Source organism: Corvus brachyrhynchos, unplaced genomic scaffold (genome assembly GCF_000691975.1).
Source record: "Corvus brachyrhynchos isolate BGI_N302 unplaced genomic scaffold, ASM69197v1 scaffold182, whole genome shotgun sequence".
NCBI lineage: Eukaryota > Metazoa > Chordata > Aves > Passeriformes > Corvidae > Corvus > Corvus brachyrhynchos.
In genome coordinates this window covers 1,090,797-1,115,213 of record NW_008236807.1, presented here as the reverse complement: position 1 = coordinate 1,115,213, position 24,417 = coordinate 1,090,797, and the positions used below count along the sequence as shown (strand labels likewise).

Sequence of the window (24,417 nt, the reverse complement as noted above, 5' to 3'; positions counted from 1 at the left end):
TTGAAATTGGCTGGCTGATGTCTCATTTCAGAAGGATTGATACCAGCGCTGCTCCCCTTGGAAATACAAGAGCGCATTGCCGGTACTGGGAGTCTTACTCACTGCAGTTCAAGTTCTTGTTGTTTCTCTTGCCTGGAGCTTCTACTTCCACAAACCAGAAAATATCCAAAGCTTTTTTTTTATTCTGTGAGCACTGAAATTTCTGAAGTCTTATCTCCAACATATGTCATGCTCAGCTGCTTGTGGTTTAATAAGGTAGAGCTCTGGTATGAGGGTTTTTCCTGGGATTGAGGCATCCATCAACTCTTCCTCCCAAGTGGATTTGCTGGGATAGGTGATCCAAGTGGCTCCAACTCCCCCTCAGTGCCAGCAGGACTTCTGGGACTCTCTTTTCTATCCAGCCACCTGTTCTCCCCCGAACTGTAGGGATTTAGGCTTGTTGAGCTGATGCCCGACAAATCCACAAGTCAAAATGTGGGGAATTTAATGGAGCTGGATTAAAATAAGAAATTTGTGGGTGGGATCTAAAAGCTTTTTACAGAAGTGGGGGGGGAAACCATAACTAAACATGGGAGAGTTGGAATGAGAATGTTGGGGGTTTTTGTCTCTTGTGCACATGAGGTTTTCCATGGTTCCAAAGGAAGATAAGACTTAAGGATTTTAATTTCAAGAAGCCAACCTGCAGCCTGCACCCGTTCACCTGAAGACTTGGAAAATGGCTGTGGACAATTGTAAAAACATCATTCCCTTAGTAAGGATAAGTAAAATAAAGGGGGAAAAATTAAACCAAATAACTGGACTTTTTTTAATGGTTAAGAGAAGGAAAACATCCTCATTCACAGCATTTTACCTGCCTTTGAAGAGAAACATCTCATACCTGCTCTGATTTCCTTCAGGGACTGCGTTACCAGAGGTTCTGTGGCTTTGACATCAGAAAAGCAGCAGTATTTTTCCACTTAACTTAATCTTAGCTATTATTTTTCTGCAGCAGCAGAACACAGCGCAACATGGGAAATGTCAGGAGGCAAGAAACAATAAGGAGACATTTGAATCATATCTCTGCCTTGATTCCCAGCATTGAGCCAGGCAACTTCTTCTCCTGCCCCAGGAGTTTCTTCTTATTCACAGAAACAAAAAGAATTGATGGCAGCTACGTGCTGGGAAGAGAAACTGATTGTTGCTGTGCAGAAAATCCAAAAGACAACATAAACCAGCTTTAGTTCACACTTATTTAATGGTAACTAGGAATAACAAGGTCATCCTGATGTGTGACTAATCCTAGAGCCAAATCCTGATGCTTCAGCACACTTTTACTCAGTTCTGTACTCAGGCAGTTTGGCAAAGCTTCATAAGAAAACCAGAATTAAGTTTATTGCAAGAAGAGGAATGGGACCTGATTCTTTACTCATGCACCAATTTCAGCTTAATGCAGCTGATGTGGGGGTGACAAGCTCTGTAAGAAGGGTAAAATAGATCTCATTAAACTGACTGAGAGATGCCAACAGGACCAGGCTCATCTTCCACAGGCAGAACTGCTCCTACAGCCCAGATGGAATGTCCTAGTTTGAAAACAAACCAGTGGGAGGCACCAAGTCAGAATAGCAATTTGACAGGGAAATTAAAAAAAAAAAATAAACAAAGGCAGAAAACACTGGTTTAAGCTGACAGAGTCAGGATACAACCTGGCACCTTGTTAGTCAGGGTGGTGGTAGCTGCAGTCCTCCTGAAGTGGTGGATGTGGTTCTGTTGAAGTAGTGATCCTGTAGAAGGGTCTACTCTTCCTCAGAAAGTTCAGTGGTGGCTATATAGCTCCTGTCCTCTGGAAATCCAGTGGAAGAGGGGGGTCTGTGGTGTTGGGAATCTCAGATTATATCCAGGATGGGATGCTTGGTTCCTCCCTCTGGGTAGAGCATCTCACAATGGGGTAATGAGTCATGAGGCCAAGTGTTGATTAGGCTCATTAACAGAAGATAGTCCGAGGAGAGGAGGCAAGGAAACACTGTTCCACCTGGTTCCAACAGCTCCTGAGGATGGTAATAGAATACACTGCGACCCAGGGCATGGAAATTCTGGCCTCCACTCTGCTCCCATCTACACGGCTGGAAGTCAAAGGGGATTTCATTATTACCAATATAAAGGCATTACACATGAGGCAATTACACCTGTAGGAGATTGGTGTGAGCTGAACCTTTTTGTCTGACATTTCCACTAATGTTTGAAATGAAAGAACGAAATACTTGTGGTATTTTTTCAAATGTTAAAGCTGTGGTTGAGAGACCCCGTGGGTACATCAGCCCTGAGAACTGTTAAACCTCTTAGGTTTAGGGATTCCCAAGAATTCCCAAGAAACACCTAGAAAATATCAGGGGATAAACTGTGGAAAGGGATTGCAGGTAAAACTACCTTGGGAAAGGAGGGAAGCAATCCCTTTGTGTCACACAAGTCATACGAGGAACAAAACTCTTGCCAGTGGAGTTTGTAAAACACCTCCCGAGGGAATAAACCATATTTCCCAAAGAACTGCTCTGCCTGTGCCTCCTCAGGATTTCCTCTGGCATAGCTCTGCACCACTGTGGTGTTCCCTTGGGAAACTGGCCCAGTGGATGAGGAACAGCTCAGCACAAGCTCACCCCTCGTTTTCTTTTTTTATTATTGAGGGGAGGATGAGGAGGAGGAATGAAACCATCTTTGATTCCCAGTCTCTTCTAAATGGGGGGACTCTCTACCTAGCCAATCTGATCTCTATTAACAAGCTGTGACAGTGATTCATTCATCATCATGAACATTTTGTTTGTCAGTTTGGACTTTCTTTCATTTGAGCAACCAAGGAACCACCCATTTTTCCAGATATAGCTCGGAGTACTGAAACATTTCGTGAAAGAAACGTGAAAAAGAAAAGAAAAATTCTTTCCCCTGTTTTCCCTTCCATCAGTTTTCAGACTGAGACCCTTTTTTGTAAATTGTGCAAGGAAAAACGATGTTCTCGTGACCCTTCAGCCTCATTGTATCATATATTGTTAATCAAGTGAGATCTCAGCGTTCACGTGCTGCATCAGCCAGACCTCTGTTGATTTCTCCCCTTTCATTTAAAGAAAACATAACGTCCCACCTGTGGCTTTCCTTGGGTGAGGAGTGAAGGGAAAGGGCTGGTCAATGAAACCAGGCAGTGGTTTAGCAATTAGAGCCCAGGACTGAAAGTCAGCCAGGCCACAGTTCTGGGGGAGATTTGCTGCTGTTTGTCCTGATGAAGTTCCTCCTAAATGAGGTGATTAGTGCAGCTGTCAGGAATAAAAAGGTGGGACCCATCGATTTCATCCCCACTGCAGGCTCCAGGCCGTGCTGGAACAGAGCAGTCGATGGGAATTGCCAATTGACAGAAACAATATTGGCAAGTCGGCAGTTTGAGGAAAAACTCCCTCCAGCCAGTGCACAAACCTTTCACCGTTCAAATCACCGTCCTTGGGCAAAGGCATTGGCAAACCTGCTCAGAAAATCAAGGCAAATGAGCTTTTTTTTTGGCATAGCTGAATAGGAAATTGTGGAGCTGGGAGCTCATCTGCACAGGGGAAATGTAGCAGAACAGCTACACGGGAACATACTGAAGTGCACACCCTACCTGGAGATAAAAATCACTTTACTTTGGAGTAATTATTCTGTTCTGAAAACACACTGCTTATTCAGGAATAAAGTATCTTTTATTTCAGAATTAAAGTGCCCGTGCTCTTACTCTGTCCTTCTGCTAATGATCATAGATACAGCTGTTGATTATAATAAATGGAGGCTCTTCCACAACAGCTACGGTGGAATTCTTCCCCTTGTAAATAAGGAATTACCATGCTTCCAATTACCTCGTGTTTCAAATACAGCTCATATAAATGGATGCTCTTGACTTACCTACAGATTTCAGCAATTTCCATGCAATTAAATCGTTAAAGTGCAGCTTTGGGCTGAAAAAACACCTCTGGAAGAGCAGCATCTTTGACATGATGGAGTGAACCTGGTTTAAAAACACCCAGCAGCTCCGAGTGATGCAAATGATGGCTGTTCCTACCTTTCCTAAGGAATTCTGCCTCTACAACAACAATCCTGGGGTTTGCAGGGTGTTTTTAACACAAGCTCTCAAAGGATGTGACTGGAGAGGTGTCCTTATCCCTCAACTGGAAACAGGGAAAGTGAGGCAGCTCTTGGGAGAGGTTTGTTTGATGTTTAGTGAAAAACAACCTTTAGTTTTCCAGCCCTGGACAGGGTGACCTCCACCTTCCTTTTTTCTGAGGCCAATCCTGCAGCAAGGGATGGAGCATGTCCATGGTAAAGCAAGGATTGCGGACAAGGAGGTTGGTGTTCAGTATCCTGGAACCACAGCATCGCAGGATCACGGAATATCCTGAATTGGAAGAGACCCACACAGTGAGCGTTGGGTGTCAGAGCATTTCCCAGGTTGTGAACTGATTCCGATCCATCCCCTCCAGCTGTTCCAAACCCACAGTTCCTGTGCCAAATACTCAGGTTTGCTTTCAGAGCTTGCGTCAAGGACCACCTGGGCTGGCTCATCTTGGGTCACCTTACTGCCTTCCCAGTGAAAACTGGGGGAAATAATTCTTAATAACATTGTAGCTTAAAGATATTAAATTAAGGGAAGCGTCAGCAACTCTTGTAGGTAGGTGTATTTGTGATCAGACTCGCTTGGGCTGTGACACACTACAAGTATTTAGCATTACTAATTCATAGAACACGTTAATTTAAGTACTTAGGGCACTTTATCCACTTTTTACTCTATAAACATTTAAATCCCTCACTGTTCAGCCAGCCCAGCTCCGTGAGAGTTCGGAGGGGATGCTTTGGTCCCTCACACCCCCACCCCGTTTCCTGCTGCTCCCAGGGCGAATGACGGCTTTTGGGCATAGGTGTCTTTGAAGGTGTATCTTATTTGGTCGATAATTTTTTGACCTGTTACTGATTTTTAACCTCTCACTGATTCTTAATCACCCGTCGGAGGTTTGGGAGGGGTGCCGTATCGCCGCCGCCAGAAAAACTACAACTCCCAGAAGGCTCCGCGGCGCTGCACCGCGCTTTGATGCCGCGCGCCCCGCCCTCCTCACTTCCTATTGGGTGGCAGCCCGTCTCCCTCGCCTATGATTGGCTGCGGCGCGCCACCACACTTGTCTGCGCCGTATTTGAGGGGGCGCAAGATGGCGGCGGGCGACGCTGTGGGGAGGTACCGCGGCACCGTGGGCAGGAGCAAGGACCCTTCGGGGCTGCTCATCTCGGTTATCAGGTAGGGGCGGCACCGCTCCGCATCCTCCGGGCCCCTGAGGCTGGCCCAGGGCCGGGTGCGGGCCGTGCTGTACTGGGGAGGCCCGCCTGGGTCGGGCCTCGGGGGCACGGGGTCCCTCCTGGGCATTGGGTGCCCCTAGGCTTGGGTTCCCCCTGCTCCTGGAGCGCTGGGGAGGCTGTAGTGCTGGAGCAAACCTTGTCCTGCGGGCTGTCCCGCTGTCCTGCTGCCCTGCTGGCTCACTTCCTCCTGCTCCCAGTGCTTTGCTTCATGCTGGGGTCAAAGAGACCTGGACAGGCTGGATCGAGGGGCCGCGACCAACAGAGTGAGGTTCAACAAGGCCTAGTGCCGAGTCGTGCGTTTTAGCCACAATAACCCCATGTACTGCTCCAGGCAGGGGCAGAGGGGCTGGGAATCTGTCCAGCAGAAAAGGACCTGGGAGTGCCTCTTGACAGTGGCTGAACATGAGCCCACGTGGGCAAGAAGGACAGTGGTACCTGGTCTTCATCAAAAATAGTATGGCCACAGGACCGGGAAAGTGATTGTCCCCCTGCGCTGGGTGTTGGTGAGGCCACACCTCGAGTGCTGTGGGCTCCTCAGTTCAGGAAGGACATTGAGGGGCTGGAGCGTGTCCAGGGAAGGGAACGGAGCTGGGAAGGGGCTGGAGTGGCTGAGGGAGCTGGGAAAGGGGCTCAGGCTGGAGCAAAGGAGGCTCAGGGGGGACCTTGTGGCTCTGCACAAGTCCCTGACACGAGGGGGCAGCCGGGGGGATCGGGCTCTGCTGCCAGGGAACAGGGACAGGAGAGAGGGAACGGCCTCAGGCTGGGCCAGGGGAGGTTTAGATTGGCTATTAGGAGGAATTCCTGTACAAAAAAGGGTCATTAAACCGTTTTGGGTTTAATGGAATGAGCTGTCCAGGGCAGTGGTGGAGTCCCCATCGCCGGAGGTCTTGAAGAAAAGACTGAACGTGGCATTCAGTGGCCTGGTCTGGGTGACAAGGTGGGGTTTGGTCACAGGTTGGACTCCGTGGCCTTGGAGATCCCTAGCATTACAACAGAGATCTCTTCCAAACTCACTGATTCTGTGAATAAACCCTGCAGGTAGTACCAGCTTAATGCCATTCATGAAGGCCAAGGCACTGTCATGTTATTGCTGTGGAGTCCATGAGTGACCCCCACCCACAAGCACAGCAGCACTGAGTAAAATTCATCTGGTTACAAGTCTGGAGAACCAGGAAGTCCAGTTTGCAGACTCCATCCTGTGTGGCAATGCCAGAGTGGGCAAAGTGCTGCTGCTTCCAAGTCTGTCTTGTTGGGATTGAAAAGAAAGAGTTGTGTCCAGTCATATTTAGACATCAATTTTTGTCAGCCTTCATTCCTGAACTCTCCTCTGCTGGAGAGTTCTGTGACAGGCTTGGATGTGAATTCACTGTCCGCCCCCAGTACTTCCTTTAGCTGCTTGTAAATCTTTCCTGTGCTGCTTAAAACCAGTGGGTTGGCAGCTGATTGCCCACACTGAAGGTTTTAAATGTTCTTACACATTTTAAATGTGCTTACACAGTGGGTGTGGGCAGCTGCAGTCACACTAGTGGGATACTGTGAGTTGTAACGAGCTCCCAAACTCTGGATTCTATTTCAGTGTTTTAGAAAGAATCATTCAGCTACTTTGGAGAAGTTATTGTGGCAGTAGTTCTGTATCTAGGACATGTTATGATTTAAATATCTTCTGTCAATGATAATGTTTAGGACATAATTCCATTCTTTTTCATTGCTCTGGTATTTAAAATCTTGCAAAACTTGAGGGAAATGTTGGTTCTGGAAAAAAAAAAGCAGCTGGTGCCACTGTCTGTGGAAGAATAATAAACATGCACTGGTTGTGCAGCACTTCCTGTTGTAATCATCTTTTTTCTATGTTTCCTGTAATTTCCAAGAGTATTTTAAGGTCTTGCTTTTGTACCTCTATTTTAATAAATCTGGGTTTATTAAATTTATTTTAAAACAGAAGAGCGAGCTCACAGTGTTCTGTTATCCAAATAAGAAGAAATGTTTGTCTCATAATCTTTGGCTTTCAGGCACTGTTACCTTGGTTAGTTTAGGTCCAGTGTTTAGACACAACATTGAGTTATTGACTTTATGAAATTAAAGTTATTCAGTAGAACAGCCTGATAACTAAACTTCTAGAGTTTAATTAGAACTTGGTTTGGATGTAGAGATTCTCTGCAGAGCTTGAAGTGTCAGGTTGAGCCAGACCATGAAAACCTGAGGGCAGAACTGATTGCAAAGGAAGGAAAAAGTGTTGTGGTAATAATATTGATGTTTCTTAGGCTTAGCCAAGTACAGAAAGCAAATGGTGTGAAAAGGAATTTAAATCACTTTTCTCTGTATGATGTTTTTGTGTAGGAGCTCAGGTGAGGATGAACTTGCCAAGCAACAGGTGAATTTTTCAGTGGTTTGTATGGCCATAAAATACCACTGCAGACAAATTTAAACCTGGGTGGGTTAAATGTAATTTTACTCAGCTACAGAAAAATACTACAAATCTTAACAGCAAGCTGTTGGTTTGAAATGTGACTGAGTTTCCTGTTGTTGATGGCTTTATTTCCAAAACCTTTATGCATAATAAAGGCTTCTGCCAATCTTTGTGGTTTTACACTTGCATTTCCTTATTTAGGCTGTTTATTTCTCCCTTGTTGCTGTGTGAAAGGTCCATAAAGGGAACAGTGTATGAAAAACAGGAAAAGTTTGACTGCATTTTTCTGCTGTAAACAAACAAAACCAGAGGAGCTTCTTCAAGTATTGATGTTTTACTTGGTTATAGCAAAGACAGTGATGTTTTCCAAAAACAAATCTTGTTTAGGTCTACAAAATCTCTTCATATTGCCTATGAAATGCTCTGAAATGTGAAGCTGAAAGGCCTTCTGTAAACAGAAATTATTTTATTAATGAAAGGATAATTTCTGATATTTACTCAAGCTCAGTAGCTCTCAATCACAAGAGACTGAATAATTTACTTTTCTGTGATCCCAGATTTAGGGATTCTTGTAGTTATGTGACTGGACTTCCCAGGAGAGTGTCTCACTTCCAGGGAGAGTGTTAGGGGTAAGATCCTTGACAAAGTTTAACTTGTATAGCAGCACTGAAATCCAGTAAGAAATGGAATTTTATGGGGTCTGGGGCTCTAGTTTGGGAATTTTCAGTCATCCCTGCTCTCTGTGGTGCTCTGAGATGAAGGAAAACCCAACAGGATCCCACGTGTGATTCCTTTCTGTCCCTGTGAAGTGTCACTTTTTCCTGTTGTGTCAGGGAACACATTTGTTCTTTGGGAGTTGTTTCCTGTGGGAGGATTCATGGACTCATGGAATTGACCTTGGTTTTCCGGTTGTTGCCAAGAGTAGAGACTAAAGGCAGCCTCAAGGATGGATTCATTTGGAAGAATGTTCTGTGGGGGATGTGCAGCTGTCCCAAAAGAGCCAGGAGCTCCCAGGGAAATCCCAGAGTTAGGAAGGTGTAGTTCTACTCCCAGCAGTGCTGGGGTCACCCTGAGTTCTTGGGCAGTTCCCCTCGTTTCTCCCAAAGGAGAAATAACGGGATTGTCCACGACAATAAATCTTTTGGAAGTAAAGAGTGTCTGGGAAGTTTAATGTATGTTTGCAAAGTCTGCCCTTAAATCCCCACTTTTGCAGCGGCTCCAGGGAGCTTTTCCCTGTGCCTTTACAGCTGTTGGGACTATCTTCAATTTGTCCTTGTCCTCAGAGTGCTGAGAAGAAATGACCATTATTTGCCACGAGAAAACAGCTCCTGGGATTGTGACTTTCAGAGTGGATATTGGATAGCAGGGCTTTACAGCTTCCTTCCCTGTGCTGCTGCACTTGTGCTCATTCCTCAGCACGCCCACTTCCAAAACCTGCTAATTCCTTTGTGGATGAGAAAGATCCCTCAAGTTCCGTAAATAAAAGTTACTTTGTAAGGTCAAGATGCTGTCACAGGAGACCAGAGGCTTTTGTTGGAGAAATCTCCTGCTGACCCCAGGGGCTTTGGCAATGTCTTTTTAAAAACCATGCAGATAACGGAGCGAATTTGGCTCATCTGCTGGAGGACAACTTGGGGAATGTTTTATTTTATCACTCAAAGGACAAACGTGTGTTTGTATATTGATTTTTCTTAACCTTTTGTTTTGTTGGTAGCTGGTTGAAGGAGCTTTTGTATTCTGAAACAAGCAACCTGGCATTTAGCAAATGCTTTTTTTTTTTGAGAGAGAGAGATCTTGTCAGATTTTTAATTGGTGAATGTGTCTGCCTTTTATTTATTGTTGGGTGTTTTTCTTCCCAATTAAAGGTTGCTATTTTTTAAACCTGGCCTTTAATAGCTGCTTTAATTGGGGGAAAACAAAGTTTAGCAGTGACTCCATAAGACCTCAGTGAAATCTTTGTGCTGAGCTTTCACAGAAGCAAACGCACCTGACAGATCTCTGCAGAAGTTGAGACTGCAGGCAAAAAACCTTGGAACATATTTTATTCTTCACAAGTGGAATTCTTTTTCTTTAATGCTTTTGGCCACTATTTTCATTATGGGTGAACTTTGCTGAATGGATTTTTGCTAATGACCTGGCATTTGGTCTTCTCTTCGTGTCTAAAACAACAGAACTGAGATCCCAGTTTGTGATGGAGAGTGAGTAACAGGGATGTGGAGCTGTTGCCCTCGTTGTTGCATTTGAGAAATAGCTGCTACAAGGAATAAACTCGAGTTATTCTGATCTGTAATGGTCTCTTAAAACCACTTTTATTGCTAATGGTGTTTTCCAGTGTTATAAAGGTAGCAGTTCTTCTACGAGAAAAGTACTTCAGAAAGTCCCTGAAAATAAATTGTATATGGCAGAGTGTGGTTGTAAACTATAAATTTCCTTGAAATGATCTCCAGGCACTTGTATAAAATGTTTAGGTATTTGGCAAATGTTGGGCTGTAGCTTGATACAGACCCTTGGTTGTATTTAAGAATGGGTAAAGGAGCACATGTGAATACACAACCACGCAGAAAAGGACAAGATGTGTGACTGTGCCAAGTTAAAAGCTCAAGGTACTTTATTTTTCAGCTCTTACTTTAGCTTTAGACAGTGCACTGTGCAGTGGAGTTGAACCTACCCTGGCAAAACCAGGAAGTGGAAATAGCTGGTTTTGTTAGGAAGCGATTGGGGTTTTAACTCTTTCAAAGGTGTTGCCTTCAACAGCTCTTGGTTCTGGTGCAGTTTTGAAACCTTCAGGTGAATGATGAAATTCCCCAAGCCTCCTGCTGGTTCCTGCAGGACTGCAGGTGTGATATCGAGGGTTCAGGGTGCACGGTGGGCAGTGGCTCCCAAAATATTCTTTATCCCTTAATTATCCAGGTGACAGGTCTGAGTAGCATAGTCCAGCCTCTGCTCTTGCAGATCTTGAAATACTGATCCTTAGGGCTTTTATTTTCTCCAGGGAATGTGGTAATACATGGAATAGTTGGTTTGATTATTGGATCTAAAGTTAATTGCCAAAAGAAGGTGAGAGTTGGTTCCTGTGGTTTCCTATACGTGGAGACAGCCCTGGACAGGGTCTCACATGGTGGAGTGGGAGCTGAGTCCCTCTGCTTGTGCTTGGAGGTGTAACTGGCATTTCCTGGGGCTTTCTGCTGCCTCCATCCCTGTTCCTGCATGGAAAATGTGCAGCTGGTTGGTGTCCCTGGGGTTTTTCTGTGTGTGGGATTGAAACTCCTCCTGTGCTGCTGCTGGAGCCACTGCAGTCCAGTCTTTGTTTCAGAAATGAGCTGATCACTCACTCCCCTGGCATCATTTGTATCGGTGTGAGGAAATTTGATTAAAGGTTGGTTAATTTAGCAAAATAAAGAATTCCCTGCTGGTATTTATTTAGATGGCTGGAGGCTGCTCAGCCTTTTTGCTGCAACTCTCCTGTACCCATCTTCAAGGCCTCAATGATAAAAAGATCATCAGCTTCTGTTGAAAATGCTCTAACCAAGTGTGTAAACTGCATGAAAGATTAATGGAATGTAAGTAGAGGAGGAAAATGTTTTAAAATGCTCTGTTTGCTCTGTGTGCTTAACAGGATTGTGAACAGACTTGGTGCTGCTGTTCCTTGTAGTGAGTTATTTCTTTGCACAAGGGAGATGGAGTTCTCTGCAGGCTGAATACCTTGTGTTCCCCTTGGTGAGGATGGAGTGTGCTGGCCTCAGGATTTCATTTATTTTTTAATTTATTATTTATAATTGTTACAATCAGTTCTTGGGATACCCCATTTCCCATGCCCATTGGCTTGGGCACTACAGTTTTTGACTACCTGCTTTCCAACACCTCACTGTCTCCACGAAGGAATAGTTTCTTTCCTGAATGCTTTAATTCATTTCCTCAAATCCAGAATTTCACAGGAACAATCCATTAACCTGTGAAAATAATGAGAAATCATTCAACATGTTGCTGCCAAGTTAAATTGTTAAATACCTTTCAGAGTTTTATTTTTTTTTCCTTCTGTCTGGCTTTGTTTCATAAGGACCCAACTCTTACAGCAGTTTCTGTGAGACTCCAGAGAGGTTTCAAAACATGAATTATCAGATTATACACTTTGAGGTTAAATAGTGCTGGAAGCTGTAGATCACCCCATCTGGGACTTGTCTTTAAGACAACAGTTTTCAATTATAAAACTGAAATAAGTCCATTTAGTTTAATGAACCTCTGGAAAATTTGTAGCTCAGTGGAGACACAATGGGTTGAAGTACAGTTGTTCTTGTCCTAGGGAGCTTTACAAAATACTCTCAATGTGCTCTTTTGAAATGTATCTGCTTGTGAGGTCTCGTGGGGTGGAACAGCAGTCAGGAGGAAGAATATTTGCTGAACTGCTCTGGACAGGATCTTTTCCCCAGAGAGGATTTTTCACACCCATCAAAATAAGGTTGAGAGCAGGGGGGAAATATGAATAAACCCCTGAATTTCAGAAAGGAGTAGATTTTATTCTGATCAACTCAGGGACTTAAATACGGGTAAGATAATGTGTCTTTGATCTTAGGTGTTGCTTGACATTTTCACTACAAGGCCCAGTCCTTGAAATTACCAGTGTCAAAGCCACTGTGTGATGTTGTGCGTCTGTCTCCAACTTTGCGGGGGAGGGGGGGGGAAGGCAGTAACAAATGAGTGCATTTGTCACGGGTTATTGCTTGTAGAGTGCTTAAATGCATCTTCCACACCTCTGGGAAGTCAACACTTGATCCTCCCAACAACTTGCACTTCAAACTCACTCACTGCAGCAATTCCTAGGATCATTTTCAGCCTGACAGTGCCTGAGGAACTCTCTGCTCACGGCAGCTTGTGCTGGGCGGTGAGATGTGGAAGATGATCCCTCTCATCTCGGTTATTTTGTTCCTCTGTCGCATCCTGTCCTCCCCTCTCTTCTCCCGGCGGTGTTCCCTGGCTCTCAGCGTTCCTGCCTGGCAGAGCCGCTGCCCTCGGGCTCGGTGCCGCTGTCTCTCCGTGTGGCCGTGCCTGGCCTGGGGTGCCAGAGCCCCACAAATGCTGCAGCGATCACAAGGGTTCAAACCGAAATGAGAAAGCAAATGCTGTAATTGCTGGGTGGCCACAGCCATGAGCAAGAGTGGCCTGATGAGAATAACTGCATTCTAATGGGTTTCCTTTGACTCTGCTTTTTTTTCCTCTTCCTTTTTACTACTGAAGTTTCCTTGGTACATTGCAGCTGTTTCCTGCAGAGAGGACACTGGGCTTTCTAGACATCCACAACGCTCTGCTTAAATTATTTGTTGCTTCTAGCAACTGCTTTCTTTGTTTAACTCCACAAATCCTTTGTTGGTCAGAATTGTCTATTGGCTAAAGCTGTACTTTTCTTTTCTGCACCTTCTTTTATTCTGCTTTGTGTTTTAGGTCCTTGGTGTGGTGTAAAATGGAGAATAACAAAACAAACAAATCCCTCTAATTTTCTTTCCTGAAGGGTGATTTTGATAGTTTTAACGCTGCACTGTTTATTTTATTATCTGGACTGATGCAAGTATATATATAATTATATGATATATATATATAATATGAGTCCCCCTGTGCTGGCACTGCTGAGGGACCGCCTGGAATCTCAGGGGCAGTTTTGGGCCCTACATAAGAAGGACATTGGGGGGCTGGAGCGTGTCCAGAGAAGGGAACGGAGCTGGGAAGGGGCTCAGGCTGGAGCAAAGGAGGCTCAGGGGGGACCTTGTGGCTCTGCACAAGTCCCTGACAGGAGGGGGCAGCCGGGGGGGTCGGGCTCTGCTGCCAGGGAACAGGGACAGGAGAGAGGGAACGGCCTCAGGCTGGGCCAGGGGTTTTAGATTTTGGTAACAAGAAAAGTTCCTCCTGTACAGTGGTGGAGTCCCCATCCCTGGAGCAATTAAAAAACCGTGTGGATGTGGCACTTGGGATGTGGGTCAGTGGTGGCCTTGGCAGTGGGGGGGAATGGGTTTGTCTTGACGTTCTTATGGGTCTTTTCCAACCTTAACATGATAAATTGTGAAACATATTCAGCAGAGTTTTTATAATACTTCTGTTTAATACCTCCCCAGAACTTGTTATCTCCAGACTTCCAAGATGAGCAGTAAAAGAATTATCCTTTAACTGTCACCCAAACCATAAAACAATGAAAACCTCACCCGATTTCTTCAGAAGGGATGGATCTTGTCTATCCTTGAAATTCTGGGTTTCGCCCAGGGCTGCTGCTGTTTAACAGATTTTTGGTGTTTTTGCTGGAGGAACAGGTCAGTACATCAGTGAGTCCTATCTTGGCCACACATGAAATGCAGCTGTAGCTTTGAGCAGGACAAGCTTTCAGCCACACTGCTCTGAGCAGTTGGTACCACAAACTGTGTGTTTGTAGCTTCAAAGGTGTTTTAAAGTGAGGAACTGGGAGCCTCAACAAGGTGTGTGATACAGCACAGAGCACTTGGAACAGGTGGTGGGAAGTTTACTGTGGATTCCTGTTAAAATAGGAGCTTTGTTTGATCCCCCCCAGCGATTCAGCACTCAGTTCAATTGCACTTCACTAAAATGTTCTTTTTCCTGATCAGATGAGAAATGTTTAAATTTTAGCAGCTTTTTTTTTTTTTTTTTTTTGGTGGTGGTTCCCACTGTCTTTAATGAGTATTTTCATTTGAATGAGTGATGCTGAGTGAAGAAAAGTGAATTGCATGCTCAAAGAAACCTGATCCAGAAGAAAAAGAGGATTATTCCTGGATTTCCAAGCTGCACCTGTGCATCATGTAATACTCTTTTCTGTCTTTAACCACCAATATTTACATAAGTCTGCTCTGATGTTGGGGAGCAGAAGAAAAAAGGCTTTTAGAGGGATACAAAGATGCTGAACACCCACAGTGTTGGTCAAAAGCAGTGGGGCCTTCAACACTCCTTTCCTGTAAGAATTACCTGGTGCTAACTGAGCATTAATTTCCTAAAACTTGTATTTGCATTTTGCACGCAGTATCTGTTCTTTCAGTTTTGCTTAATAAAAAGAATCCACACAAGCATAATGCCCACATACTGTTACTGCAATGTTCTTCCTGTGAAACAAATTTTCTAGTCAAGAAATTGATAATTAAGCCTCGGTTTGCCATCCATAGCTTAGAAGTAATCACACTTAACAGGGCTGGCCCTAGGGCAGGTAAAGTAGGCAGGCAGTTATCCACCCAGCCTGGCTGGAGGCATCAGAAAAAGCAAATTTACAGAAATGAAACATTTATTATTCATTAATGTTAACAGTTCTCTCTTAAAAATTGACATAATCTAATTTTCTTGGTGTTTTATTGGGCAGGTAGGAAGCTGACAGCGGGCTGGCAAAAGGAATTGCTCATCTGCACTGGAAAACAGAGAAAATGTATAATACAAACTGTGTGGGGAAAAATGAGTCCTGAGTGTAAACAGAAGTTCTTGCTGAATCTCAAATCTGATTCCTGTTAAAGGTGCAACTGCGAAGTTGGTGCCTGCAAATGGATCATCTTAAAGGTTGTAGCTGAATTTTTTGCCACAGTGCAAAATACAGGGGGGTGGGGGGCAGCAAAAGGCAGGATTTGGTGGAAAAAATACTCTTGTGAAGGGAATGAGGTGACAGGGGATGAGATGAAGCAGGAGGGGTGTGGATGGCACCGCAAATTCAGGTTCAGAACACTGAGCTTGTGTGTGCTCCAAGGGTGTTCAGCACCTTGCAAACCTAAATGGGAACAGATTGTGGGCAGTTGGAGCTTGGAAATTAATGGATCTGCCTCTGCCTGACCTATTTTTGTTATTGGCTGTTGTAGAATAAAAGAGGGTGGAAAATAGGACAAAGGGGAATGGCTTTAAGGTGGAGGAGGTTGGATTTAGATGAGGTTTAATGGAGAAATTCTTGGCTGTGAAGGTGGTGACACTGGCACAGGTTGCCCCTGGATCCCTGGCAGTGTCCAAGGCCAGGCTGGACATTGGGGCTTGGAGCAGCCTGAGACAGTGCAAGGTGTCCCTGCCCATGGCAGGGGTGGCACTGGATGGGCTTTAATGTTCTTTCCCTCCCAAAGCATTCCATGGAAACAGAGCTGCTTCTCCAGTGCTTCAGACTGAGGCCCATTAATAGGGTGCTGTGTGCTAAAACTGAATCTTCCCTGTCAAACAGGAAAACAGACTTGAAAATAGAGGTGGAGGAGACTCCAGATGCTGTGGACGTCTATATGAATAAAATACTCCATCCCCTGGAAGCTTTGTGGTTTTGCAACACCAAGCTGAGCTCTTTGGCTCTGTGGCTGCCTGTAGGACCTGCCATGGTGCCAGGAAAAGCATTTCTTAGGAAGTGCCCCTGTGGCTGTTCTCAGTTTGTGCTGAGCTCATTGGTCTGGGTACTGAGCAGCTAAATCTGGTGTGCATTTCATCCACATCAAAGCTTTTTCTGTAGCAGTTTGGTGCAGATAAGCTGCCCATATTTGTGGTAACAGGGGTGATACACAGAATAAAGATTAACCTGTATGTGATGTGTGCTCTGTGGTGGGATCCACAATGTTAAATCCTGTTTTGGGCCTGGAATGCTGCTGAAGCTGGAAAATAGCATTATTAGAGAGGGAGGTGAGTGGTTTCATAATTCTGCAGCTGATCATCTCGGTGTAGCATTGCTGTGCTCCTGGAGCTATCTGTTGTGCCACATGATGAGTGGTACAGTGGTGTTTGTTTTCTTCTGCTGCTGAATAGCTTAGTAAACATCATGTTCTTTCGGCTCACAACAATAACAGAAGTGTATTAGCTTGTGAAGAAATGATAACTTATTTTCTGTCCTTTTACGGCATCTGCCTGTTGTTCTCTTGTGTTGTTTGAATGCTGGAGAGTTTCCTTTTTCTTCCTTTCCTCCCCAAATTAATGCATCACAGTGTGGGAGTAATTTTAGATGAGACTGGGTGGTAGCTGTTCATTGGGCACATACACATCTGGGGCAGATCTATGGAAAGCATTGATTTGTCAAAGGACAAAGAAATATCCAACGCTGCCTGTAATGTGAAATAACTTCCTTCAGAGCGTGTGGAGTGGCTGGTGTTAGATGTTGCTGGGACCAGAAGAATTACATTGGTTTGTAGAGATAAATCTCTTTTGTCCCTGCTGAATGTATCGCATTTTTGAAGCTCTGTTTGTATTTCTGTGGTAAATTCACACCACAGTTTTATGCATTATAAAAGTGAGACATGGTGTGACTTCCTTAAAAAAATCACAGAACAGCTGGGTTTGAAAGGGACCTTAAAAACAATCCAGTTCCCATGGGCAGGGACACCTTCCACTGTCCCAGGCTGCTCCAAGCCCCATCCAGCCTGGCCTTGCAGCTGCTCTGGGAATTTCAGCCCAGCCCCTCCCCACCCTCCCAGCCAGCAATTCCCAATTCCCAATCTCCCATCCAGCCCTGCCCTCTGGCACTGGGAAGCCATTCCCTGGCTCCTGTCCCTCCATGCCTTGGCCCCAGTCCCTCTGCAGCTCTCCTGGAGCCCCTTTAGGCCCTGCATGGGGCTCGGAGCTCTCCCTGCATCCTTCTCCTCTCCAGGTGAGCACCCCCAGCTCTCCCAGCCTGTCTTCTCAAAACTCCTGACTGTTTTACAGAGAGAAGCATTTCATTTTGCTCCTCAGAGGAAAATTTTGAGACTCTGAGATCTGTGGGGGGAAAAAAAATCTTTAATGCCACAAGTGGGTTTTTCAACTGCTTCCAAATACCTTGTTGAGCTTTTATAGTAAGAACATAAATCCAAAATCTTGTGTTGCTCTTCACTAAAAAATGAATTACCCTTTTGCTTTTGATGGCTACAGTCTGTGCAACTGCTTTAAGAGGACAAGTGGGAGTAAATTCAAACTTCCTTCTGGGTCCTGCTGGTGGCACTTTGTCCCTTCACCTGAGGTGCTGAGGTAGGAAGATTCTTGGAGAGCTTGGAGTTCATTCAAGTTTTTTAGGGAGGTGCAGCCTCGTGCAAAAGTGGTAGAACTGGCAGTTATGTATATAAATATATATAAATGTGAATAAGTTTTCCTGTGTATTTACCTTCGGAAATGAGCTGTTCCTGGCCTTGATGTGGGCTGTTGGAGGAAGCAGTTGAAGGCTTTGGGCTCTTGCACAATGACAAGGCTTCAGGACTCCTGAAAAAGTCTTTCCATATATTCCATCTGCTCATTGGGTTGGATGCTGGAAATAGGAGATGAAAAATGCTTGTGACCTACAGATCAACTTCTACTGAAATTAATAGTCCCATTGGACATTTTATTAATCTAATTCCAGTGTCAATTCAGTGACCTCAGGGAAATAACAAGGTTCAGTTTTTTTTCTCCTGAGAAATGTGCTGTACATCCCATGATAAAAACATTTCAGGGTTGTGTCTGATCATCTTCTCCTCTCTCCTGTCTTCCATCTGTGGGAGTGACTCCAGTGAATGAAGCATTTTGCATTTGTGTAAGCTGTATTTTTAACTATGTAAAATCAAAAGTCAATGAGATTTGGCTCAATGAATTTCTGTTTTATCATAGCACAAAAATGTCTCTCAACAGACTAACAGCCAGGTGGAATTACTGTAATCCTGGTGAGCTCTTGCTAATGAGACAGGCATCTTCAGCCATCCAGCTGCCAAGTACAAATTCCAGGTATCTTACAGAGGAGGAGGATTCTCATTTGGAAAAAAGTCAAAATGAAAAAAACAAGTGAACTGCTCGGGAATCCCTCCTGGAAATCCCCACTGAGTTCAACGTCTGCTACTCAGGATCTAAACTGATTTTCCTTCTGTTTGTCCTCTGTTTTGATTATTTTTCAGGGAGTTCTGAAATGCTGATGTGTATTTACCATTGTTTCATAATCCTGTCCTCTTTTGTGATTCCCCCTTCAAAGTTCTTCCTGCAAAGTTCTTTTCCCAAACAATTTGGATCCTTTCTGTTTGACAAACAGTGTGTTGACTTTCCTTCTTCCTTGTGACACATTTTAATAGGACTAAAACAAGCAGAGATGCCCTTGGCTTACTTTTCTGCAGTGTTAGCAGGAGCATGCAGAATCTCAGGAATATTAAATATTCCTTGCTTTTCTCTCTCTTTTTTTTTTTTTTTTTTTTTTGTGCAGAGCAAGAAAAAGAAATGGCTCCTGCACCATGAGACTTAGATGGGAAATTCAGGTGTAGTTTCAAGATCCAAGTGATTAATCCAGACTCGTTATCACTGGAAATAACCAAATCCTAAACCCAAAACCTTGAATTTCTGAAACTTGCTGGGTTTTTCGGTAAAATGAAAGAAAAAAAACTCTGTTGTTTTTTTCATTTGGGTCTTGGGTTTTGATTTAAACTCTGACCCTGTCTTTAAGGAAATAATCTACACGTGTTTAAGGCAAACTCATGTGAGTGCCAGGCTAAGAAAAAACCTGTTGGGGAAAATTTGTTGTTGTGTGGAATTTTTTATCCTTTTTGGTGTAGGGTATGGTGCTTGGGGACATGATTTTATGGGGACCTGACAGTGCTGGGTTAATGGTTGGACTCCATGATCTGAGAGATCTTTTCCAACCTTAATAATTGTGTGATGTTTTAAACCAGAACAGATGAAAGAACTGAGTTGTCTGGTCAAAATATGAGTGTGGTGGTGATTTTTAGTGGTGATTGTTTCCACAGTATTTTCCCAGACCCTGTAATTAAGAAAAGCAGGATGTTCCCAATACAGGTGTTTATTCTGCATCCAGCAGAGCCAGCTGGAAATCTTGGAATGTGGGAATTGACTGAGCTTGAAACTTTTGTTCATCTTGGTTTAGTTGCCCTTTCAAGGGTGAGAGGAGACCAGAACTGTGCATGGTCATTGTATGATTTCAGTAGGAACAGTCTGGCGGGGTCTCCAGTGTGTCTCATTTGCAGCTCTCCTGGCTTTGTCCTTCTGCCCCTCCTGTTTCTGGGATCAGGAACTGCAGGGACCTCCCAGGCTGCACAAACAGCTCTGCTTTGGTGGGCAAGTGTCAGGTGTTTTTAGCAAAACAGATTTTTCTATGGACAGGACAAGCTAAATTCAAATACAAGACAAAAAGGCTGGGCAACACAATATAAATCTGCTTAAAAACTATGGCTGGAATTTGTTAGGAAGCCTGAGCTGGATGGGATTTGCTGGAGCACTGGGAAAGGCTCGTGGCATCCTCTGACATGAGCGATTAGCTTTGGAGAGAGATCTTCAGCTTTTGTAACCAACTGCTGACACTGCAGATGGATTCTTTGGCAAATCCAGGATTCTGAAATTGAATTTTGTTTGATGAAAACTACAAACTTTCCTAGTCTGTGCTTTGGGCCAATTTGCTTCTGCTGCTCCCTTGTCTTTATCCAGACAGGATCGCTTCTCGTGCGATCCGTGCCACAGGTTAGAGAGGATGGATGTTTTCATTAACTGCTGGGACAGGCAATCCTGTGCAGCTCCAAACCCAAACAAAATGCCAATTCCTGAGGAGGATATTCCTTGTGTCCAGTGTAGCCATGCTGAAGAACATTCTTCTGGCAGAAGTAAGCAGTTCTTCACAAAGAAAATGCATTTATCTGCAAGAGCTCTTGATGACTTTCTGCCAGTCTTGCACGTGATTTTCATTGTAGAATCATGGAATGGTTTGAATTGGAAGGTTCTTGAAAATGGTCTGGTTCCAACCCCCCTGCCATGGGCGGGGAGCCTTTCACTAAAATTTATTTTTTTGGGCCCTGAGTAACCTGGTCTAGTGTTCTTACTTTTCAGATCCTTTTTAAAGAGCTTTGGCTAAAATACAATTTAAAAAAAATTTTTTTTTTGTGAAAAGCTGATTTAAGACACAACTGAAAATGTCTGGGAGTAGAATTAACATAGAGTAGAATAATATTAGAAAGGATTCCTGTTTCTGTAGATAACCATGAAGCATGGAACTTGAAATGCTGCAATTAATTTATGATTTGGAAGAAGCTGCTTTGAGGGGAGACTCGTGGGGGGCTGCAGCTTCTTCAGGAGGGGCAGCTCTGATCTCTGCTCTGTGTGACAGGGACAGGTCCTGAGGGACCCTATTTCAGTTATGTGCAGGTACTTTAAAGGTCCATGGAGCTGTGTCAGGGGAGGGTGAGGTTGGATATCAGGAATTCTGGGATTTTTTTCTCCTCAAAGGGAGAAGGAGATCGCATTGATTCTCGAACAGAAATTTGGAGTGACATCAAGAAGCTTTGAGCTATGTCCAGTTTCACAAAGTTGTCAGCAGTTTTGCTGTAATCTTAATTGATCAAAATAAAAAAATAAAGTTTAAAAAGTCCTAATAGATAATGTTAGTCAGAGGTTAAAGCTGATGAGGAGGGGAAATAAGGGCTCGTGGTCCTTCCATGCTGTACTGTTCATGGTGTATGTTTGAAAACTGTGGGAAGATCTGGATAGGTTTGTGATGGACTTCTCTGTGTCCCTGTGACATCCCTTACCTTTGGTAGGTAAATTATGGGAGCTACAACACTGCACCAGCTGCACTGACTCCCAAGACCAAAGTTAAGATTTTTTTCCATCTAGCTTTTTATAAATAATAAATCAGGAGATATTTCATACGCTACATTGTGCCTGTATTAATGACTCCCTGGCAATGTGATAACCAATAGAGAACTTCCCCTGAAAAGGGAAGAAAAAGCTCTGAAGCCTTTAAAAACTGGCAGAGTAATAAACCACAATATTGATGGGTTTTATTTTCTTGCAGTGCGTTGATCTCTGCCGAACACCAGACACGCTGGAATAAACTCCACCAGACTTAACTCCAAATAACTTTTGCCATCTTGGTGTCCTCAGGACTTTATCCACCAGCGATGACGTGGAGGACAGGGAGAACGAGAAGGGCCGGCTGGAGGAGGCGTACGAGAAGTGTGACCGGGACCTGGACGAGCTGATCGTGCAGCACTACACGGAGCTGACCACGGCCATCCGCACCTACCAGAGCATCACCGAGCGCATCACCAACTCCCGCAACAAGATCAAGCAGGTGGGGCCATCCCTGAGTGTTTCTGTGTTTGTACCAGCTCCACAGGCTCTGCTCCAGCTGCAAATCCCATTTTCCTCTCTGCTGGTGTTTTATTGGTGGTTTTACCACTGATGGAAGCTCCAAGCCCCTGTTTTAAGCTTTTGTTTCTCCGTTTTTCCAGCTTCTTGTCATTGTTCTGAACTGAATAAAAAGGGAGTTGAGAAAGTGCTGTTACCACTAAACTCACACCTGGAGTACTGTGTCCAGCCCTGTTGGAACAGGTCCAGAGGAGGCCCCAGAGCTGCCCCCAGGGCTGGAGCCCCTCTGCTCTGAAGCCAGGCTGGGAGAGCTGGGAATGTTCCCCTGGAGAAGGGAAGGCTCCAGGGAGAGCTGAGAGCCCCTTGCAGGGCCTAAAGGGGCTCCAGGAGAGCTGCAGAGGGACTGGGGCCAAGGCATGGAGGGCCAGGAGCCAGGGAATGGCTTCCCAGTGCCAGAGGGCAGGGCTGGATGGGAGATTGGGAATTGGGAATTGCTGGCTGGGAGGGTGGGCAGGGGCTGGAATGGAATTCCCAGAGCAGCTGGGGCTGCCCCTGGATCCCTGGCAGTGTCCAAGGCCAGGCTGGACATTGGGGCTTGGAGCAGCCTGGGACAGTGGGAGGTCTCCCTGCCCATGGCAGGGGGTTGGAAGAAAATGATCTTTTAAGTTCCCTTCAACTCCACATCTTTGCATGATCCTAATTCTAAGCCAGGTCTGAATACCAGTGGCTCTGTGTCATTACAGGATCATCCAGTCCCAATGTCACTGTTGCAAGTTGTGTCTTACTGGCAGCATTTTCTGTAGGATCTCACTGAGAACAGAAGTAGTTAAAAGTCAAACTGAGAGGTGGATGTGAAGCACAAAGCTTTGCAGTGCCCCTGTTCATTTATTGTCTGGGCATGTTGCTATCAGGTTTTTGAAGTCTTCAGGGCTGCTGAGCTCACACCTTTCCATCTCATCTTTTCATGTTTTGCTGTCTTGGCCTCCAGCCACCTCCTGAATAGTCTGGGTGATTCATCAGCTTGCTTTTTGCTCACAGAATACGAATTTTGATGGTGTTTCGAAGCTCAGCTGTGTTGTGTGAATGTCCATGAACTCTGTGCCCCCAAATCTTTCTGCATTTTGAGTGCTCACACTTGGCTACGGTGCCAGTAAATAACTCTGGCACTCGTGGCTGGGGACTTGTTTGAGTTGCTCTGTCCCTGCAGCAGCAGATGAGTTCTTTGGGCTCCTGTCTTGTACTTCCTGTGCAGTTTGCTGTACCTAAACTTTGCAAACCAGGCACCAAATTTTTCTTACTTTGTTTTGTTTTTCCTGGCTTTGTGGAAATCTCAGCTTAAAACCTTTCCCCACAGTGCTTTAGGAGCAGTAGATTTTTACCCTTGTGGGGTTACATACTGACCCTCCGGGCTTTGAAAATTCATTTAACATTTTCAAAGAAAATGAGAGCATTCTGATGCTTTCCAAGGGTAAGAGTTCATTCTAGGATTTATGGACAAAGCTCAGCACTCTGAAAGCAGAGATCAATTCCACTAAATTTGAAATCAACTATAGGCAGTGGTCTGGTTTCACCCAGTGTGCGAAGCTTTGCAGAGGTCACAACAAACAGAGAGTGGTGTGACCTTTGGGTCCCACCTAGAGGAATGACTGTGAGAGTGAGGGACCTTTGGTATTAAAGTTTGCTTATTAGTTTTGGTCAATATGTACTGAAGTGGGTTTGACCTAATCTCACAGGAGGCTGCAGATCTGGTTTGTCATCAATCTGTGTTACCTTCCCAGGCTTGCTCTTCGTGTCCCCTCTGTGCAAGGTGGGTGGTCACGTGGGAGTTCTTGCAATAGGAATTGTACAAGTGATAGAAATTCCAGATCCTTCTGTGGATTTGCCTTTTGTAGTCAATTCTTGTGCGAATTCCTGGTGGGAAGGGTTTAGTTTTGAGTTCAGCTACAGAGGTGTTGCCTCTGTAAAACTGAATTATAAAGCAGAACCAATTTGGGCTATCAAGGGGAGGGTTTTTTTGAAGATCTGCTGTTCATTTCTTCCCCTGCTCCCCAGATGTGGATAGAGTTGATGATCTTACTGCAAGGACCGCAGTAGGAATGTCTGGTGAGATTCCTTCTGGCCCCATGATTGTTTTGCTGACCTAATTTGGTTTTTTGTAGCTGCAGTCCACTGATGATGCTGTGCCAGGTCAGTGAAACATTTCCAATTAATGTACTGAACAGGGATTAGATGTGAAATGAACTCAGTGTGTGTTTTAGTTTGCCTCTGCTTTTTATGACGCTCTTAGATGAGGCTTTTTTTGTTGGCTGAGGATTTTTCCATGCTCCTCTTTTCAGAAGGACATTTTGGAGTGCAGTATTGAAATCTCAAACTCTCCTGCCTCTGGACAGAGGCTGTTTTATGGAGCTGTTGTTATTTATCAGTGTCCAGTTTTGGTCCACTGATGTGTTTTTCACTTTTTTTTTTAACTGCCTTCAGGTGGACAAGGTAGGAGAAAGTGCAGCTGAAGTGGGATTTGTGGAGTGCTTTAGAGGCTCATTATTTAAAAATAAATCGAAGGGCTCCTTCTGAGTGTCTCTCTTCATGTGTAATTCAGTGAGAGTTCAGCCTGAGAAAAGGTTGGGCCCCAAGTATTCATAACTTATCACAAAACAAGAGTGGTGTGA

The 24,417-nt window shown here is 44.6% G+C and overlaps 1 protein-coding gene and 1 long non-coding RNA gene across 2 annotated transcripts in view; both read left to right on the top strand.

Moving 5' to 3' along the window:
* The first annotated feature begins 5,162 nt into the window (after positions 1-5,162).
* Positions 5,163-24,417, top strand: part of EXOC4 (exocyst complex component 4) — a 290,535-nt gene continuing 271,280 nt past the window's right edge. Inside the window, 2 exon segments of the mRNA XM_008628862.2 lie at positions 5,163-5,275; positions 21,545-21,734. Coding sequence (XP_008627084.1) covers positions 5,190-5,275; positions 21,545-21,734 — 276 coding nt within the window. The 5' untranslated portion in view covers positions 5,163-5,189.
* On the top strand, positions 5,842-13,469 carry LOC108445138. The gene is made up of 3 exons (XR_001859887.1): positions 5,842-5,854; positions 10,245-10,251; positions 13,384-13,469. It is a non-coding gene; the product is annotated as an uncharacterized LOC108445138 (long non-coding RNA).